The sequence below is a fragment of the Myxocyprinus asiaticus genome, chromosome 46, assembly GCF_019703515.2.
Source record: "Myxocyprinus asiaticus isolate MX2 ecotype Aquarium Trade chromosome 46, UBuf_Myxa_2, whole genome shotgun sequence".
Lineage (NCBI taxonomy): Eukaryota > Metazoa > Chordata > Actinopteri > Cypriniformes > Catostomidae > Myxocyprinus > Myxocyprinus asiaticus.
In genome coordinates this window covers 19,978,460-19,999,041 of record NC_059389.1, presented here as the reverse complement: position 1 = coordinate 19,999,041, position 20,582 = coordinate 19,978,460, and the positions used below count along the sequence as shown (strand labels likewise).

Sequence of the window (20,582 nt, the reverse complement as noted above, 5' to 3'; positions counted from 1 at the left end):
CACTTTGCACACATCTTACCTCCAACTCTCATTACCGTAATGCTTATGAACATTTCACTTTTACTATTCCCACTGTTTTCAATGATGACTCTCATTACTGTAACATTTTTATTTTTTACTGAATCTAAGAAATACAGTAAAAAAAAAAGTGTTATACGCTTATTTATATAAAATGAAATAAGCAAAAGTGATAGGGAGTACTACTATGATGTACGAACACTTTACAATTTAAATAATTTATCTTTGTTTTTCATGTTGTGATCATGTAAATATAAAAATTACATCTATTTTTTTTTTTTTTTTTTTTTTTTTTTTTTGCATTGTTGTAATAAGAATTGGGCGGGTAAAATGTGCGTAACTAGCATGAAAATACTGTCACAATGTAAAAAATAAATACAAATAATAATAATAATAATTCCACTAAAAATAGGCTCCATTTTCTATATGCAAAATATTATTTCTTATTTGTTTATTTTGATGTTGGAGTAAAATAGGGCCAGGGAAATGTTCTTGAAAGGTTTAATTAGAATAACCCACATTCGCTAAACTTCTTCTTTGGTGTTTCACTGATGAAAGAAAGTCATAGAGGTTTGAAACGACATGAGGGTGAGTAAATAAGAGATTTTAGGGTGAACTATCCCTTTAAAAAGTCTCAAATCTTCAAACCAGGGATATGGCGTATAGGCGTTTCCCCTTGACAAACACATTACTGCTACAAAATTACACTCTGGGCACCTTATCCTCATGACATCACGTTAAAAATGCAAGCCTTCGTGTCACTGTCTACCCTCAGTGTCAACCCTATGCCTCTAATCCACACTGCAGTTTGACTCCACTGTGTCTCGCTGGTAGTAAAACTTTCTGTTTGGGGTATTGTTGCTTTGAAGTTTAACAGGCAGCTTTGAAGTGATGTTCCAGTGGTGTAAAATGCCTGGTCATGTGGTTAAGTGCAGCTCCTTGTCACACATTTTTTCCGCCTGTATTATTACCCAAAGGCTCTGCAGGAAGGAGCAGTGCTTTATTATGAGAGTGCGTTTTTCAACGGTGCGAGCTGACATCATGATTGCAGTGCTTTCTGTTTAAAGTCAAGATGGCCTCCTCCAAACACGGCACAGCTGAGGCTGGGTGGCAGGGATGTGATGCGTTTGAAGCTCTGTGCAGTTTCATGTCACAACATGCAGCCATGGAGGAGGTGTTGCACACTGACTGGTGACAGTGAAAAATCCTGACAGTATCCTCTCTCTTTTCTTTCTCTGCAGCTCAAATCGAAATAATTCCCTGCAAGATCTGTGGAGACAAATCATCAGGCATCCATTATGGCGTGATAACGTGCGAGGGCTGCAAGGTAAGAAGTAAAAAAATAAAAACTGTCTGTGTGTGTGACAATGAAAAAGTGGGAAAAGTTAACAAATAATATACTTCAGAAAATAGCAGTGAAATGTCCTTAGTACTGTAGAGTTGTCACAATACAAAATTTCAGTGGTTGATACCAATATCAGTGCTCTGAACCAATTTCGATATCGCAACAAACACTAATATGTTATTGAACACTCTACTTAATTAAACATTTTAATATTAAAATGCAGGGGTGGTGCTAAGGGTGGGCTACGGGGCTTAAGCCCTGATTATTTTACTCTTGTTTTATATACATATACTGTGTATATATATATATATATATATATATATATATATATATATATATATATATATATATATATATATATATATATATATAATGATACCAGTGTTTCTACAGTATCGATAATACCAAATACCAACTCAATACAGACTCAAAAGCCGTATGTGCGGGCATGCGACTCGTGATTGTGGCTGTGTGTGAACGGTCAAAACACCTGTCTTGGTGAGATATTGGAAAGAGTGTTGAGATGCTCCATCCAGAAAAACCAAATATTTAGATACAAAACCCAAAAAAAACAAAAAGTATAATATATACAGTTGGCTTGAGGAACTTTAAGTCACGAGCCAGGACATTTTTGTTTTTTTGCAAAACTCTTTTATTAAGATACAATGTCATGAACTTTGCAAACTTTACCAAATCTTGCAACTACTTTTTCAATTGTACACAATGAACATCAAACTAAGATTTTTTTTTAGCACATTTTAAAGTACATAGTGTTAAAAGCATGCAACTTCTGATCTTTGAGCGTATCTGAGGCTGAGACAAAAGTTAGTGTGACCTATTAGTGTAGATGTACTATGACACCCCACAGATGTATCGTTTAAACGTTTTTTTTTTTATTTTTATAAAGAGTATTAAATTTCGATATTTCATCAAAGGTTGGTCCCCTATATCCACAGACACAAAGGTCTGGGCTCATCCCTGAATTCACTGACCCTAGAATATTAATTTTAACAGTGGCATGTAGCTGAAGTTTCGCTTCAAGTTTTGAATGTAATTATTCCAGTAAACAGTCAAAAACAAATAAATAGATTAAGAGTAGTGAATGGTTTTCTTTTTGTCTTGTCAGTAATGTTGTAGTTCACCAAAAAAATCAAAATTCTATCATAATTTACTCATTTGCATGTTCACAAAAGCTACTCTTTACAGAGAACGTTCACAAATTGAGTCTGTACTCGGTATCCTACTAACAACACTGCAAAAATTAAACATAGTGAACACTATTTTTTTATTTTAGTATCAACTTGGTACCAATGTACCAGTTCTTTTGACATCCCTAGTCATTCTTTCAAAGGGGAAAATAAATGCTACTAATATGCATTGAGGAATTCACACAGCTTCAAAGTTGTAAACACATCACTCTTAATCACTCATATACTATAGTCAGTCAAGTTAGCATGTTGGTAAGCGCGTCACAATTACAGAGACAATGCGATTCCCATGACTTGTTTTTCTTGTACCAAATCTAGGAGCAGTTGTCTCAGCTGTGCTTGCCTCTTTTTTTATTAAAACCATCAAAAGTGGAAGTGCTTTGAATAACAGCATGTCGTTAGCAGTTTTGCTACTTTTTCACTGAAGCTTCCCCTTTAGTGCATTTTTCAAACACGTCGTCCACTCAGCAAAGAGGAATTTTGTGCTTATTGTGTATTATTATTTGCTGCCTGTCACCGGGAAGACTTGTTAGCATTCCGCGAGTGGGCTCGGCAGAAATAAACTGGTGAATGCTGCTACGAAACATGCTTGATTTGTTTTTCCGTACAATAGACTCAACATCTCCCTCAGTCACTCAATTTGTGCTATAAAGCAAATGCGCAAGCCTGAAGAATAAACTACTGAAATGTATCTTTAATGGTTACTAATTACTCGAGGCAGAGAGACATTTAATGATATGTGCGAGCACACCGCTCCGGCCCATAAATCATAGCATTATTAAGGAGCGCCGCTTGTCACCGGCAGTCCTACCCCACTTTCATAATGGCTGCCATTAGAAAGCAACTTGGCAGCTGTCAGCTGTTTTCTAGTAATTAAACAGCCAATGAGCAACTAATTAAGACATATGTGTATGGAGCTATGGAATGGGGTGTGTTAATGACGAGCTGGAATCAATTCATTAAGTCAAAGAGATGAGAAATCAACTCAACGTGGGCGCCCGCTCCATCCCCCTCCAGCACCCACTGGGTTCCGGCTTTGTTGTTCAACATTAATAACCTCACACAAACTAGTCATTATACCTTTCTCACCAGCCTCGGAACTCACCATGCCAGTTGTTAACAAGGAAAAAATGCTTGTTTCAAACTGCTTTTTATAGATGTTATGTCTGCAAAGTGTATGTTCTTCAGATGTATTGTGACAAAAGATAAACATGTCTATATTACTGTGACAAGCATTCGCAGAATTGCTGCCATCTGTTCAGAAATTGCGTTTACCTCAACACCGTTTTATGCAGTTGTTTTTCCAACAGAAAAAAAAGTTGTTTTATGGGCCTTTTATGTGTAATATTATGTGCCCATAAGGCACTGACTAGGGGTGGGAATCAGCAGGGACCTGACGACACGATAATACACACAATAATAATTGGGTCACAATGCGATAACATCACGATTTTCTTTTCACGCTTCAGACTTATCAAAAACTTGCTCTGAATGGTTCTCAATATCTTTTTCCCCAAAAAATATTAATGTGAGAAATTTAAATCAAATATTGATTCTTGACACTAGAATATCGATACAGTAATGTGAGGTAAAATACAGGGTTCTCAAACTCTTTGACCAATTAATTTGAACTTTTCTCCCAATTTGGAATGCCCAATTCCCACTACTTAGTAGGACCTCGTGATGGCACGGTTACTCACCTCAATCCGGGTGTGGGAGGACAAGTCTCAGTTGTCTCCGCTTCTGAGACCGTCAATCCGCGCATCTTATCACATGGCTCATTGTGCGTGACACCACGGAGTCTCCCAGCATGTGGAGGCTCGTGCTACTCTCCGCAATCCATGCACAACTTACCACGTGCCCCATTGAGAGCGAGAACCACTAATCGCGACCACAAGGAGGTTACCACATGTGACTCTACCCTCCCTAGCAATTGGACAATTTGGTTGCTTACGAGACCTGGCTAGAGTCACTCAGCACACACTGGATTCGAACTCACGACTCAAGGGGTGGTAGTCAGCGTCAATACTTGCTGAGCTACCCAGGCCCCCCAACTTTTCCAATGGATTCGAATTTTTGCCCTAAAAAAAGTGCAATTTCTCTAAAAATGAACTATAAAATTGGACGTGACTTTTTAAGATTACATTCATTTCCATGACTTTCCCAGGCCTGGAAATCATAATTTTAAAACTCCCTGTCATTTCCAGGTTTTCCACGACCATGGGAACCTTGAAAATATTGCAATACTTTGAAATACATTTTTTTTTTGTATGGACACATGCATGGCTTTACCAACTGTCTCTCGGGCATGTAGGGTTTTTTCAGGAGGAGTCAGCAGAGCAATGCGGCGTACTCTTGCCCACGTCAGAAGAACTGCCTGATTGACCGCACCAGCCGGAACCGCTGCCAGCACTGCAGGCTGCAGAAGTGTCTGGCCGTGGGCATGTCACGTGATGGTGAGTCTATGTCCAGTGCAGCAGACACCAGAGGGACAACTGAGTCTCCACATACACAGAACATCAAATGCATGCAAAATAAAAAATACTTATTTCATATGCAAAGGAAATTAGCCAATCAGAACAGAGGTCATTAACATATAGAAGTCTTAGGTGCTGTAAGCATGCACTGGATGGTCACAGGTCAGTAGCACTATAAGCACAGTGTAAAGTTAAAAATAGTGCAACTTTTGACATACAGCGCAGTGGATCACTGTCAGTTTTAAAACAATAGACCAATCAGATGAATCTGAGAGCACAATAAGCATATTTACATATGGATAGTCTTTGACATTTGGACAATTGAGTGTGTGTAACAGCAACAGTGTATGGGAGTCAATCTGCCTACAAACATGTCTTCTGTTTAGTTCTGTATAGCTGCTTTTAATGCTGTAACGCACTGTGTATGAACGTCCCATTGCAAAAACCTGATTCCAAGAAATTTTAGAAAATCATTATGTGAAATTACATTAAAACAGGTTTTAGTGTAAGAAACCTTTACTATTGTAAATGGACTTTAGTGAAAAAAATAAATAAAATGCTACAAAAGTGTAGTAAAATATGGCTCTTTAAAGTTACAATGTCCCCAGTCTTGCCATCTCAAATAAATCTAGTAAAGTAGTTGTTCTGTAGCCAGTGCACATTACTCATTAATTTTTCTCCAAACGTGTGTCAAGATGAATTTAAGTGGCAGTTGTAGTTGTGGACTGCAGGGCATACTCACTCAGGGTGGAGAATGTGTCAGCAAGTAGCTTTTATTAAATGAGCATCATTAAATAAAACAAAAAAACAGGCACATTAAAGCCAATGCAGGTGAGCAGCATTAATGGGAGCACAGGTGAGAGTATGTTTGTGTGTGTGTGTATTTGTGGAGGCCCCCTGCTGGGCCTCCGGCTGGGCTATGTGACTACGGCCTGTGACAGGAGAATGAAATCAGGCCAGGTCTTCTGAGTGTACTGGGCTGCTCTCTCACACACAACCAGGACAGGCAAGGTGACTTCTGACTTCACTCACCAGTACCCATCTGCCTTCCTTACACGGGCACAGAAACACAGTGCATTACAAACATACATGTCTGAGATAGCATTAGGCCTCCACCCAAGCTCAGAGCAAATCCTGCACTGCTTCTATACACCTCATTCGAGCAAAACTACTTTGCCTTTAAACTTTTTTGGTCTCAATCTTGTTTGAGAGTTTCTAGCACTCCTTACTCTTCACCAAGCATATTTTCATTTTCAGTGTTGCATACCAACTCTCTACTTCTCACTCTTCCTGCAAATCAAGTCTTTTCTCATCATGTTTCATCTCATCTCATCTCCTCACATCTTATCTATTCTCCTCACAAATCATCTCTTGTCTCATCTTTTCTCTTCTCCTCATGTCTCTTCTCACGTTGCATCTAATTTCCTCCTCTCATGTCTCATCTTGGCTCCTCTCCTCACAATTCATCTCATCTTCTTTCTTCATGTTTCATTTGGTCTCCTCTCCTCTCCTCGTGTCTCATCTCGTCTCCTCACGCCTCATCTCCTCATGTCTCATCTTGTCTCCTCTCCTCATGTCTCATCTTGTCTCATCTCCTCATGTCTCATCTTGTCTCCTCTCCTCATATCTCATCTCGTCTCCTCCCCTCAAGCCTCATCTCCTTATTTCTCATCTTGTCTCCTCTCCTCATGTCCCATCTTGCCTTCCCTCTTCATGTTTCATCTTTTCTCTTCTCCTTATATCTCATCTCCTCATGTTGCATCTTGATTCCTGTCCTCATCTCTCATCTTGTCTCATCTCTTCTCCTTTCTTTATGTCTCATTTGGTCTCTTTTCCTTATGTCTCATCTTGTCTCCACTCCTCTCCTCATGTCTCATCTTGTCTCCTCTCCTCAAGTCTCATATTGTCTTCTCTCCTCACGCCTCATCTCCTCATGTTGCATCTCGTTTTCTGTCCTCATTTCTCATCTTGTCTCCTCTCCTCACATCTCATCTTGTCTCCTCATGCCCAATCTCCTCATGTCTCATCTTGTCTCCTCTCCTCACGTCTCATTTGGTCTTCTCTCTTTATGTCTCATTTGGTCTCCTCTCCTCATGTCTCATCTTGTCTCCTCTCCTCAAGCATTATCTCCTCATGTCTCATCTTGTCTCCTCTTCTCATGTTTCATCATTTATCTTCTCCTCATGTATCATCTCCTCATGTTGCATCTCGTTTCCTGTTCTCATCTCTCATCTTGTCCCCTCTCCTCACATCTCATCTCGTCTCCTTTCTTTATGTCTCCTCTCCTCACATCTTATCTCGTCTACTCTGCTCATGTCTTACCTTGTCTCCTTTCTCACGTCTCATCTTGTCTCCTTTCTCACGTCTCATCTTGTCTCCTCTCTTCATGTTTCATTTGGTCTCCTCTTTTCACGCCTCATCTCGTCATGTCTCATAATTTCTCCTCTCCTCATGTTGCATCTTTTCACTTCTCACATCTCATCTCATCTCCTCTCCTCTCCTCTCCTCTCCTCATGCCCCATCTGGTCTTCTTTCTTACGTCTCAACTTGTCTCCTCTCATCTTATCTTGTCTCCACTCCTCACATCCTCTCATCTTGTCTCCTTTCACACATCTCATCTCCTCATGTCTAATATTTTCTCCTCTCCTCTTCTCACATCTCATCTCATCTCCTCTCCTAACGTCTCATCGTCTCCTCTCCTCATGTCTCATCTTGTCTCCTCTCATCATGTTGGATCTTTTCATCTCTCCTCACATCTCATCTCATCTCCTCTCCTCTCCTCATTTATCTTGTTTTCTTTTACTTATGTCTCATTTTGTCTCCTCACATTTTATTTTGTCTCCTCCCATCTTGTCTCCTCTCCTCACATTTCATCTCCTTTTTTAAATCTATATCTTCTCCCCTGTTCCTTTCACACCCCAATAGTTCAAAGACTGAAGCTGCAGCTACTCTTTCTGTTTAAGCAAAACAGTCTCTATGCTGTTTCCTCTGGGTTCTGTGAGCAAGTAGCTCTTTGTGAGTGCTTGTAAATTGATGATTCATTCTAGTTGGGTCTGCTGTTTTTTTTTGTTTTTTTTTTTTGGGATCATTTTGGCAGGTAGACAGCAGCAAAGAACTAATGCTATTACTGAGTGGAGCAGTTTTTTTGACCCAATACACTGTTAATACCCTCTGAGCGACATTAAAACCTGCTCCCCGGAGTTAGTCGTACTCTGCATGCTTCTACTGTACATTAAGCTTCTGTTCAAAGAGCAATTCTAGAGGGAAAGGAGATTGGGTCTTTTGTTGTTTCTTCAGCAACAATGGCTACAGGGTAAAGTTGTTTTTATTTCCTGTGTATTTTCTGAAAGAAGTGGGCTGTGGGGACGTAACACTTGATTAGCTATTTGATAGCTTTTAAGAGTGGTGGTTTGGTGCAGTAGTTATGGCCCAGGGCTGGTAAAGGTTGCTGGTTTGATCCCAACATGTAGCAAGCCAAGAGTCACCATTGTGCTTTTAAATAACCCAGGTTTTACCAGCAATATTGTATTTGTAATAAGCTCATGGCACCATTCAATGTCATGGGGGGAAAAAAACGAATTTCACCAGCCTAGATATAGCTTCCCTGGGAAAAATGTTATTGCTCAGAGGTTGCTCTTTCATAGATCAGGAGATTTCATGGAGTTATTATATATATTTAATTTAAGTATCAACTCTGTCTCAGATGTTTCTCCTGAGACAATTGCTGACATAGTATGAGTATAGAGCTATAAAATTAATTGTGGATAGCATAGCTTAGATAATTTTGTCTTGGAAGAATTTGATGTGTCTTTATCTTTTGATTGCAGAATTTGGTATCTTGACAAATCTGAACACAGTTTGAGACATTGTTCTGAAACTCTCGAAGAGACATGTGACATTACTGTTTTTTTTTTTTTTTTTTCTCAGGAGAACAATCTGAGAAGCAAAAGACTTTAGTAAAAGTCTCCATTTTATCTCATTGCTGTGTTGGAGAAACAGTTGAGATATTATAGAGTTCTCATTTTTGAATAAGTCTTTCTTATGGGTTGTTTGACCACATCTGGTCATATTTTGGGAAAGTGGTCACAATTGAGAGAAGAGATTTTAATTCTTGATGCATCGTCTTTCAATAACAGCGGTGAAGTTCGGCCGCATGTCGAAGAAACAGCGGGACAGCCTGTATGCAGAGGTGCAGAAACATCGGCTCCAACAGCAACAGCGGGACCACCAGCAGCAGCCAGGAGAAGCAGAGCCCTTAACCCCAACTTACGGCCTCTCCACCAATGGCCTGACCGAGCTCCATGACGACCTGAGCGGCTACATGAACGGCCACACGCCTGACGGCACTAAGCCAGACTCGGCCGTCAGCAGCTTCTACCTGGACATCCAACCCTCACCCGACCAGTCCGGTCTGGACATCAACGGCATCAAGCCAGAGCCTATCTGCGACTTCACCCCTGGCTCAGGCTTTTTCCCCTACTGTTCCTTCACTAATGGAGAGACGTCCCCCACAGTCTCCATGGCTGAGCTGGGTAAGTGAAAATTCCAGAGGATTTGGGGTAGAGCAGCTTTGGGGAAAGGGTATACTAACGGGAAGAACTCAACCGTGGGGCAAACGTTGCTGAAGGTGGCTTAAAATAGCAGTAGGTTGGAGACTCATCTCAAAGACTCATTAAAAGAACCTCTTTTTTTTCTAATTAGTTTCCATTAATTAGGGCCAATCAGGATCCAGCAGGGCACGCGCCAAGGGAAATCATTTTTTTAGGTTCCCCTCCTGTTCTGGGACTTCTTTTAACAGATGTGTTTTCAACATTATTGAATTTTTATACTTTGTGTTTTTCTTCACTCTCTCATCTCCATTTGCTCTTTCCTTCTGAACACAAATATGACCTTTGTTTCCATGAATTTACACACTATCCTCACATTAATATCAAGGTTGTAGTATTGCCCTATTTTCTTTCCGTCTCTCACACCATCTCTTAACCAGACGCAATGCGATAAGATTCCAGTGGCAAGCAATCTGAACGCAATAATGCTTTTCGACGTGGCACAATCACAGTCAATTAGAACATATTTGATGTACAGATGCTGGAAGCGGGTGGGACCACCCGGCATGACGCAGCAAAAAAGAAAAAAAGTTGCGATCGACAGAATCTGGTTTGGACAATAACTCTAGTTAATACTGAAGAGATACTTTTATCAATTTGTAACTTGTTAGTACACAGTGTTAATACTGGTGATAGGAATGCAAATGGTCAACAAGCTTCTTAATGGACTACAAATCAAAAACAGCCGCAAAAAGCAGCTCCTTGTTTGGAGACTCAATTAAAACACTGCATCTATTGAAAGATCTACTCCTGAGCATTTCTGTGAGCAATGAATCCACAACTTGGAACGACCTCTTCATATATATATATATATATATATATATATATATATATATATATATATATATATATATATATATTACATACTGTATATGCATATATTTAGTCCAGCTCAATATGGCTGTACAGTTAATGCATTCAGGCATGACAGAGGATTTTGACAGTGCGTTGTGTTTCAGAGCATCTGGCCCAGAACATTTCCAAGTCCCACATGGAGACATGTCAGTACCTGAGAGAAGAGCTTCAGCAAATGACCTGGCAGGCTTTCCTACAGGAGGAGGTGGAGAGTTACCAGAACAAGGTACACACACACTTCTGAAGACAAACAAACAGATTTGGGCAAGTCTTCCAAGATGTATTCAACTTAATGCTGTAAACTTGCAGGAACATTGAAATGCCAATGTTTTTGGGATAGTAAATGTCCTACTGGTTACACATACAGGAAGTACAGCCACTAGAGGGCTCTCTTAAAGGTCATATCATGGAAACAGTAATAAGAGTTTGATGTACTATGTAGACATAACAGTGGTCATTTACATATAGAATCTTTAAAGGTACAGTACTAAAACAGGGTCAGAGAGAAGGTAAAAAATGGTGATGAAAACTAAATTTTTACTGTTTATGGACTAACATTATAAGTGGACTTCCGAGTTAAAACTAAAATGCTACAAAAGTTAAGAATATGGCCAAAAGTTGAAAATGGACATTTAAACTGAACAGGATATTTGTGCTGTGTTTTCCCCTTAGCCCAGAGAAGTCATGTGGCAGTTGTGTGCCATAAAAATCACAGAGGCCATTCAGTATGTGGTGGAGTTTGCCAAGCGCATCGACGGCTTCATGGAGCTCTGTCAGAATGATCAGATAGTGCTACTCAAAGCAGGTACAGGTGGTGTGTTTACATCACTGTCATCCCATCCTTGCTTGTTTTACAGGGCTTAATCACAAATAATCCTGTGCTGCAGTGTTTGTGGCTATGTTTAAAATAGCATACCTTATTACGCTCACTATTTCTGCAGTATGTTTACTATGCATTTCATGCCAACTACATTTGCCAAAATGAGCAATATAAAACCAGAGCACACTGCGCATAGTATATTCCACAACGCAATGCACTCGACCTTAATTTTCTAGCGTGACGATTGATTAGGAATTAATATCAACCAAAACACAAAAAAATATTTTTTCTTCACTCATTATTTGATTGGACTGACAAATATTTCATAAAATTGAACTAAACATTTAGAATTTTTATTTTTATTTCCATAAGTCACTCACTGAATTAAAATGCAATATAATGTGGCATACTGCTGTTTTAAATGTTTGTCATTCTGCATACTGTTTCACACACTTTTTCAAAAATAGTCATCAGTATTCAGGGTACGCTAGTATTCCATTCCAAACACAGTTTGTGTTACACACGAGGAAACACTGTGCCTTGACTGTTATCTATATGTGTATGTCTACAGGAAAACATTGTTTATCAGGACACTCCGTCAGCTCTTAAATATAGTGCACTATTGAGATGATATCCAGCATTGCAAACTGTCTCTTCACAAATGATGGGACAAAATGTTTCAAACTAACACACACACACACACACACACACACTGTCCCCATCATGATCCCAACAGCTCTCAGTGTTTCTGTTTGTGCCAGACACGGCCAAAATGAATAAAATACTGAGTGAGAGCTCTAGTCTGACATGACATTTTAAACCAGCGGTATCTTCGTAAAGGCTTCTATTACATGGCTTTTTTCCTCTAAGCCTGTGCTCACCAAAGCTCTCTGCTGTAGAATTACTGCTCTCACTCACAACAATAACACCAATGACAACACAACATATTTTTTTTTAAATGTAGGCAGATTTGTTTTGGCAAATGCTGCTCTTGACTTGGTGAACATATCACTTATCTGTTCGTGATAATGGAAACTTTACAGTAAGGTCATATTTGTTAACATTATTTAATGCCTTAGGAATTGTACAACTTTTGCCATTCAAATAGCAATGGAAACTGGCATGGCATTAAATCACAAACAAAAAAACATATACAACTATAAATGTAAAAACGTATTAGTATGTAGAAATTAACATTTACCAATATTAATAAATGTTATAAAAGTATTGTTCATTGTTCGTTTATGTTAACTATTGTGTTAACTAATGTTAATAAATAAAACATTATTGTAAAGTGTTACCAAGAGCTCTTTTAGGTAATTTTTATTATATTCCTAATATAAGTAAACAGTTTTAATCACATGCATTAAGCATTCACATGAAAGCAAATTTGATTATTGTACAGGAATGAAATAGATTATTTTTATTATTTAGCAGCTACATTTTATCCCAACAAATATTTATTTCAGTCTTGGTGTGAATAGACCTTCCATTAGCGACTTGTTTTGCATGTGGTGTGAATAGGCCTTCTCACTTTGCATAAATTTACCAAGATATGTAAAAGTCTGCAATCAAAAGTCAGAGATTTCAATCTGAATTCTCAAGCTAAATTATCTGTGCTTTGCTTTCCACATTAATTTTATAGCACCACACTTTTACAATATGTCAACATAAATAAAAGCTCAATTAGGTCTCCTAAGCTATGAACGAGCAAATTCTGGTTAATAAAAGCTTCTCTCTCGCTTTCGTGTAGGCTCTTTGGAGGTGGTGTTCGTGAGAATGTGCCGTGCCTTCGACCCTCAGAACAACACAGTCTATTTCGACGGAAAGTATGCTGGGCCTGATGTGTTTAAATCATTAGGTGAGTTAAGAACCTGTGTTTGTTATGCGAAGTGGGAAGGATTTTTCCAAGTCTGCTTGTGTTTGGAATGTTATGTTTATATGTTTAGTTTCTTTACGTCCTTTTTGTTAAGGACTGAATGAGCCACACCTTACCACATGTGGCAGCAGCATTCAAATATTGTTAGAACCCAACCAATTTGCCTAACTGCAAGCCATGGCGGAGTCCGAGTTGTATTTCACATGCACACATGCACATGATGCAAACAAAGGCCAATGGGTCGGCACTAGCTTCCCATATCCGCCACACCTGAAGTTAAAGGGATATTTTACATAAGTGAACATTCTGTCATAATTTACTCAACTTCATGTTATTCCAAACACATATTACTTGTTTTTCTTATGCGTTTAAAAAAAAAAAAAAAAAAAAGGAATATCCCGCATGATACTTTCAGGGGTCCCGTGGTCATGTAAAACCTGGAAATATCAGGGAATGTTTTTATAGGAAAATTTCTACAGCAAATTTCTTTAGTGAATATGCATTTTTCTTTTTGGATTTTCTCCCCTTTTCTCCCCAATTTGGCATGCCCAATTCCCAATGCGTTCTAAGTCCTCGTGGTGGCATAGTGACTCAATCCGGGTGGTGGAGAACGAATCTCAGTTGCCTCCGCGTCTGAGACGTCACTCCGCGCATCTTATCACGTGGCTTGTTGAGCGCGTTACCGCGGAGACCTAGCGCGTGTGGAGGCTTCATGCTATTCTCCGTGGCATCCATGCACAACTCACCACGTGCTCCACTGAGTGCGAGAACCACATTATGGCAACCACGAGGAGGTTAACCCAACGTGACTCTACCTACCCAAAGCCTGACTGGAGTCACTCAGCACGCCCTGGATTTGAACTTGCGACTTCAGGTGTGGTAGTCAGCGTCTTTACTTGCTGAGCTACCCAGGCCCCGAATATGCATTTTTCTAGTTTTTTATGCTCTAAAATAATTCATGTGCTATAAATTGCTGTTTCTTTAGAGTAAAACTTACTTGCAAGCCATAGTGATTTGTCAGTGAATTGTACTTTTGAGTCAATAGCCGCTTTTCCACTATCGGGCCAGTGCAAGCCAGAGGTATCAACTGGCCAGCCGGGGCCAATAGCCTCGGACTTCGAGCCGCAAGACCAAAATTGATCTGCGTTCCCACCATCGAGCCAATAGCCCCGGTGCATTGCCTTAAAGCCTCTTTGTTCATTGTGCATTTTAACTGATTTGTAGCCTACTGTACCCGCAATTTTGTAAAATTTTTCCCGAACCTGTTCTTTTGTGCGCTGGATACACAACCTGGCAAGTTCAGCGAAACTCCGCCTTTGACATTGACCCCGCCTCAATCCCCAGTTGGCCTTGTTTGGCCCATGGGAAAACGTGAAGGCCATTGGCCCCGAGAAAGCCCAGAGGAGGCACAGTGAAGACCCTGAAGTGACAGTGGGAATGCAACTGACCTTGGCACACACTAGCACACCCTCATTTGGCCCGAGAGTGGAAATGCGGCTAAAGAATGAATAGAAACGGTTCACAAATTGGTCTAAATGATTTTGAAAATCTGCTTCCAGAAATCATTAATGCCTGGAAAGGTCATGGAAAAGTCATGGAAAAAAGGGTGTTTTTGCGCGGGAACATTTTGTGTGTTAAATATTGCACGTTCTCATGGGAACATATCAAGTCACTGTGTACAAGCTTTTCTCGTAGCGCTCATGAAACGCGCAACAGCCCGTATGCCTTCAGAAGACTTGGGATATGACAAACAAGTTGCATGGACTACTTTTATGGTACTTCTGGGCCCTTTTTAAGCTTTAAACTGAGTCACTATCAACTACCATTGTATTAAAAAGAAGGACTGAGATATGTATTGCCTTTTTGCATAAGAAAAAATGTCATATGAGTTTGGAATGACATAAGGGTGAGATAGAATTTTCATTTTAGGGTGAACTATTTCTTTAAAGTTAAAATGAAATGAAAAAAAAAAATGACCTATACTCTTTAATAAAGGCATAGTTCACCAAAAAATGAAAAGTCTCTTATTATTTACTCGCTTTCATGCCATCCCAGATGTGTATGACTTTCTTTCTTCTGCTGAACACTAATGAAGATTTTTAGATGAATATTTTAGCTCTGTAGGTCCATTCAATGCATTTGAATGGTGGCCAGAATGTTGCAGCTCCAAAAATCACATAAAGGCAGCTAAAAAGTAACCCATAAGACTTCAGTGGTTTAATATGTTTCTTCTGAAGCGATGCAATCGTTTTGGGTGAGAAACGGATAAATGTTTAAGTCCTTTTTTACTATAAGTCTCCACTTTCAGTTTCAGAATGTGAAAGTGAAGATTTGTAGTAAAAAAGGACTTAAATATTGATCTGTTTCTCACCAACACCTATCATATCAGTTCTGAAGATATGAAATTAACCACTGGAGTCTTATGGATTACTTTTAAGCTGCCTTTATGTGATTTTTGGAGCTGCAACATTCTGGCCACCATTCAAATGCATTGAATGGACCTACAGAGCTAAAATATTCATCTAAAAATCTTCATTAGTGTTCAGCAGAAGAAAGAAAGTCATACACATCTGGGATGGCATGAGGGTGAGTAAATGATGAGAGAATTTTCATTTTTGGGTGAACTATCTCTTTAATAGATGTTCTTTGTCTTATTGTGAATGATTTATCAGTGTACATTTTTCCAGGGAAATATTCCCTCCCTTCCAACCACTTGTCATATACACAGTAGACCACATTTTACCATCTAAACAATTCCCAATGTTTCCATCCTACAAAAATTTCATATTGAATTTAAGCTGTCCCTGATGAAAATGGCACTCAGTATTGCAGTTCCACATCTGTAGCCGCTGCATATGGCGAGCGTCTGGAAACAGCCTTAGCAAGACTGAGTGTCTACTTGAAGCATTTTATCAAACCCGCCATAGCCCAGCTGCTGAGTTTCGCTTGTGTAAGAAAATAGCATTTACGTTTGAATGTAGTGACATTAGTGAAATTCCATCTGTGTAGTTCCTCATGCACATTCGAAACCTTTTGTGATAGAAAGCTATTCAAATGCCAGATCTAACCCAAACAGGAGAAATCTAAATACAAGAAGGATGTGTGTGTGGATAGCGTTAAACCATATCTCATGTTATTTGTGTGGATGTCCTCAGCCTTACAACAACCGCATCTTATTCCTCTGTCGTTTGTGTGTCGCTTTAAACAAGCTTGCATCTGTTCTCCAAGCCTTTGTGAAATGAACGCCAGCGGCTCTAGACTATCTCTCGGTCTTTGTGTGAACTCATGGGTCATGGGTTTTATTGAAGGTCTTGTTAGTGACCCCTGTCGTGGTTATATAACCCCTCTCATTCATCAAGGCACAATTAGTCAGATGAAAAATAGTGTAGCAGGAAAAAGCATTATGTAATGCTGTAGGATTTAATTTTTTTCACTTAGTGCCATCCCGACACCTCATGTTAAAAGAGCAAGTGTCTACCCAACGCTGTCTCCTGCTTTGTCTCGATCCTGTCTGTGTCTGTTTTTTCACACTCTTCTCTGTCTCTCTATCTGTCTCTCGTCTCCACGGTAACAGGCTGCGACGACTTGATCAGCTCCGTCTTCGAGTTTGGGAAAAACTTGTGTTCTATGCACCTCTCTGAAGATGAGATTGCCCTGTTCTCCGCCTTCGTGTTGATGTCGGCAGGTAAGCCCAACTCAGCAAGTTAAAAACTATTACACACAACCGCCTATTTACTAGTTTTATATTGTGCCAATCCACCATACATTTATGCTGCATTCTTGTGTATCTGGGAAGCTCCTATGTCCAAGTTGGGCATTCATTGTTATGAATAATATAAGCCTAATGCATGGTGTTTAATAGGGATGTCCCAGTACTGTTACTGGTATCGGAATCAGGTCTGATACCACGCTCATATTATTGTACTCTTGCTCATAAAAATGCTCAGATACCAAAAACCACCAATACCATCTGACATACAAATATTATTACATAAACATCCAGCGCACAAATTAAAATCACGTTATGTCCTAGTGTGATTGTTAAACCGCAAAGGCAGTGAATTAGTGAGATCATACCTTTTAGAGCTCCTTGGTTCATACACAGAAAACACTATCATGAGCATTTAATTAAATAAATATAATAAAATGTAATATTAACATATAATAAATATTGCATGATCTGTTTGTAGCAGATGATAGCGAGCAGAGCGCTAATTCACTTAGTAGCACAAGGCATATACAGACTACAAATGTATTTAATTAAATGGCAGCCTTTTGCAGTTTAGTAGCGACCTGCTATTTTGGAGGTGAGAAGCTACTGTCAAAAACACACAGAATCGCAAAGGGCTTCAAAATAAAAGCTTCCGCCAAAATAAAAGCTCAATTAAAATGGGGAAAAAAAGGTACAACAGAAATATATCACTACTGTATAGTTATGTAATATTCACTGTAATACTACTACTACTACTAATAATAATAATAATAAATCAATAGTTATTGTACAGTATTATATTTAAGCAGTATCGCACATCTGTGATGTTCTGTTATGCAGCACTTTAAAAAAAAAAAAAAATTAACTCCAATGTTGTGTTTTGGATTGTGCTAAGAGGTTCTGTATAAAAGCACTTAATTTGATAAAAATAATGTAATATTATGTTGAAAATACATTTTTCAATTTCCATTTAATTAATGTTTTAATGAATTCATTTATTTAAACACCATTTTGATGAAAAAATTTAAATAAACTGTTGATATTGAATTCAGTAAAAATGTAACAAAAAAACAGGTATTGGTATTGGTATTGGTGAGTACCAAAAAGGAAGTAACGGTACTCGTACTCATTCTCAAAAACAAATGGTTTTGGGAAATCCCTAGTATCTAAAAAATTATACATTAATTTGCATCAAGCAAACTGTGAAGGATGAGTCATTAGATTTTCTTTAGTCGACTACAAGATCTTTGAAATATATAACAAATTAACATTATTGAAATAAAGCACTGACATAAAATTTAACAAAATCAGTAACTGCAGAGTTGTGTTTCATAATCTTTCATGCCGACACACCTCTTCTAACATCACAACTCGGGTATCATCTAGAATTCCAATAATGTGCTGATAACTGACTATTACGATATTTCCAACTCAACTTAAAGGTCACTTTAGTTCATAGTGTAATTAAATTCAAGCTTTTCACCTTTTTCTGAATGTTCAAACTGGTTCATTTTATGCTGGTTAGTGCTGATCTATCTGGTGGATAAGCAAAGCCATTGAGTCAACCAGAAAACTTGGTTGATGAGAATGTTCTTTCTGGGTTTTTTTTTTTTTTTTTTCACAAGAAAGTCTTGCTGGTTAAGCTAGTAAAGAAGACAGCTGTGGTTGAGCATTCAAAACACAACATACACTGGTGGCAAGCTATTGTAGTCTTTTCAGCAGCATATACAGAACAGTATGTTCAGTTATATACTGTAATTTATTTTAATGATGGCTTAAAAACAAACCTCACTTGTGTTTAGACCGGTCCTGGCTCCAAGAGAAAGTGAAGGTGGAGAAACTCCAGCAGAAGATCCAGCTGGCCCTCCAACATGTTCTCCAGAAGAACCGCAGAGAGGATGGCATACTGACAAAGGTAAAACATAAAGAAACAGCAAATGATGGTATTAGACCAATGTCTTATGTATCAATTCCTAATAAATTAAGGATTAATAATTTAAAGACAACATTAAACGGCATTCAAAAATTTGCATTTGCAACACAACAGAATAAGGGATATAATCGAAAAATAAAAAAATTAAAAGTAGAATACAACCAGCTTATTTGTTTTACTCACAGACAAAAATATAGCAAGTAATAGCTAAGTATATGTCTTTGACATACAAGTTACATATCAACAGGTGTTGCTTATATGCTGCGTTTTCACTTTTAACTTCAATAAAAATAAATATAACATACAATATCACATACCATTATTTAGAAGAGGCGATTATTTTTAAAACGAGCCCACACACAACGTAATCAGATGCATAGATAATTAGATAATCCACTCGAAGCACAATGTGCACACAGCACATAATGTGCTATTTGGCTAAAAACACACTAGCTTTCGTGGATCAGAAGATTTAATTGGAAATGATGTAGTGCGTTGTCCAGCATTATGGTATGCTAAACCAATCGTATTAGGATTCAGATCGCTGCAACCAGAAGTGGAGGATTGTTTGCTCTAATTACATATGACCACCAGGAGATGGCGCCAAGTACATGACTCAATGATGGCTCAAATGACACAGAATGGAACTGAATGAGATCTGGTTACTCATGCCTGCATGCTTTGGAGAGAGAGAATATCTTTAGTCATTGTTGTATTTGCATGTGTAATTAGTTCTTATGTATAATCATTATGTTTTATTTGTTTGGAGAGGCTTTTGGACACTTGGAGACATTTTTGGACACTAGGATAAATTATTTTAAGTTTCTTTGGCAGAGACTCTCAGAATTTATCATAATCAATATCATAAATATATACATACAGGTGCATCTCAATAAATTAGAATGCCGTGGAAAAGTTCATTTATTTCAGTAATTCTAGTTTAGTTTAGTAGTTTAAGTCTTTGGTTCTTTTTATTGTGATGATTTTGGCTCACATTTAACAAAAACCCACCAATTCACTATCTCAAAAAATTAGAATACATCATAAGACCAATAAAAAAAAACATTTTTAGTGAATTGTTGGCCTTCTGGAAAGTATGTTCATTTACTGTATATGTACTCAATACTTGGTAGGGGCTCCTTTTGCTTTAATTACTGCCTCAATTCAGCGTGGCATGGAGGTGATCAGTTTGTGGCACTGCTGTGGTGGTATGGAAGCCCAGGTTTCTTTGACAGTGGCCTTCAGCTCATCTGCATTTTTTGGTCTCTTGTTTCTCATTTTCCTCTTGCCAATACCCCATAGATTCTCTATGGGGTTCAGGTCTGGTGAGTTTACTGGCCAGTCAAGCACACCAACACCATGGTCATTTAACCAACTTTTGGTGCTTTTGGCAGTGTGGGCAGGTGCCAAATCCTGCTGGAAAATGAAATCAGCATCTTTAAAAAGCTGGTCAGCAGAAGGAAGCATGAAGTGCTCCAAAATTTCTTGGTAAACGGGTGCAGTGACTTTGCTTTTCAAAAAACACAATGGACCAACACCAGCAGATGACATTGCACCCCAAATCATCACAGACTGTGGAAACTTAACACTGGACTTCAAGCAACTTGGGCTATGAGCTTCTCCACCCTTCCTCCAGACTCTAGGACCTTGGTTTCCAAATGAAATACAAAACTTGCTCTCATCTGAAAAGAGGACTTTGGACCACTGGGCAACAGTCCAGTTCTTCTT

General features: G+C 38.7%; 1 protein-coding gene across 2 annotated transcripts in view; it reads left to right on the top strand.

Annotated features, from left to right (window-relative positions):
* Window positions 1-20,582, top strand: part of LOC127436156 (nuclear receptor ROR-alpha A) — a 451,968-nt gene that overhangs the window by 422,172 nt on the left and 9,214 nt on the right. For both annotated transcript variants that reach the window (XM_051690117.1, XM_051690118.1), the window contains 8 exons: window positions 1,260-1,345; window positions 4,886-5,027; window positions 9,185-9,580; window positions 10,615-10,736; window positions 11,183-11,315; window positions 13,084-13,191; window positions 16,784-16,894; window positions 18,724-18,836. In XM_051690117.1, the coding sequence (XP_051546077.1) occupies window positions 1,260-1,345; window positions 4,886-5,027; window positions 9,185-9,580; window positions 10,615-10,736; window positions 11,183-11,315; window positions 13,084-13,191; window positions 16,784-16,894; window positions 18,724-18,836 (1,211 nt within the window). The remainder of the gene's footprint in view (window positions 1-1,259; window positions 1,346-4,885; window positions 5,028-9,184; window positions 9,581-10,614; window positions 10,737-11,182; window positions 11,316-13,083; window positions 13,192-16,783; window positions 16,895-18,723; window positions 18,837-20,582) is intronic.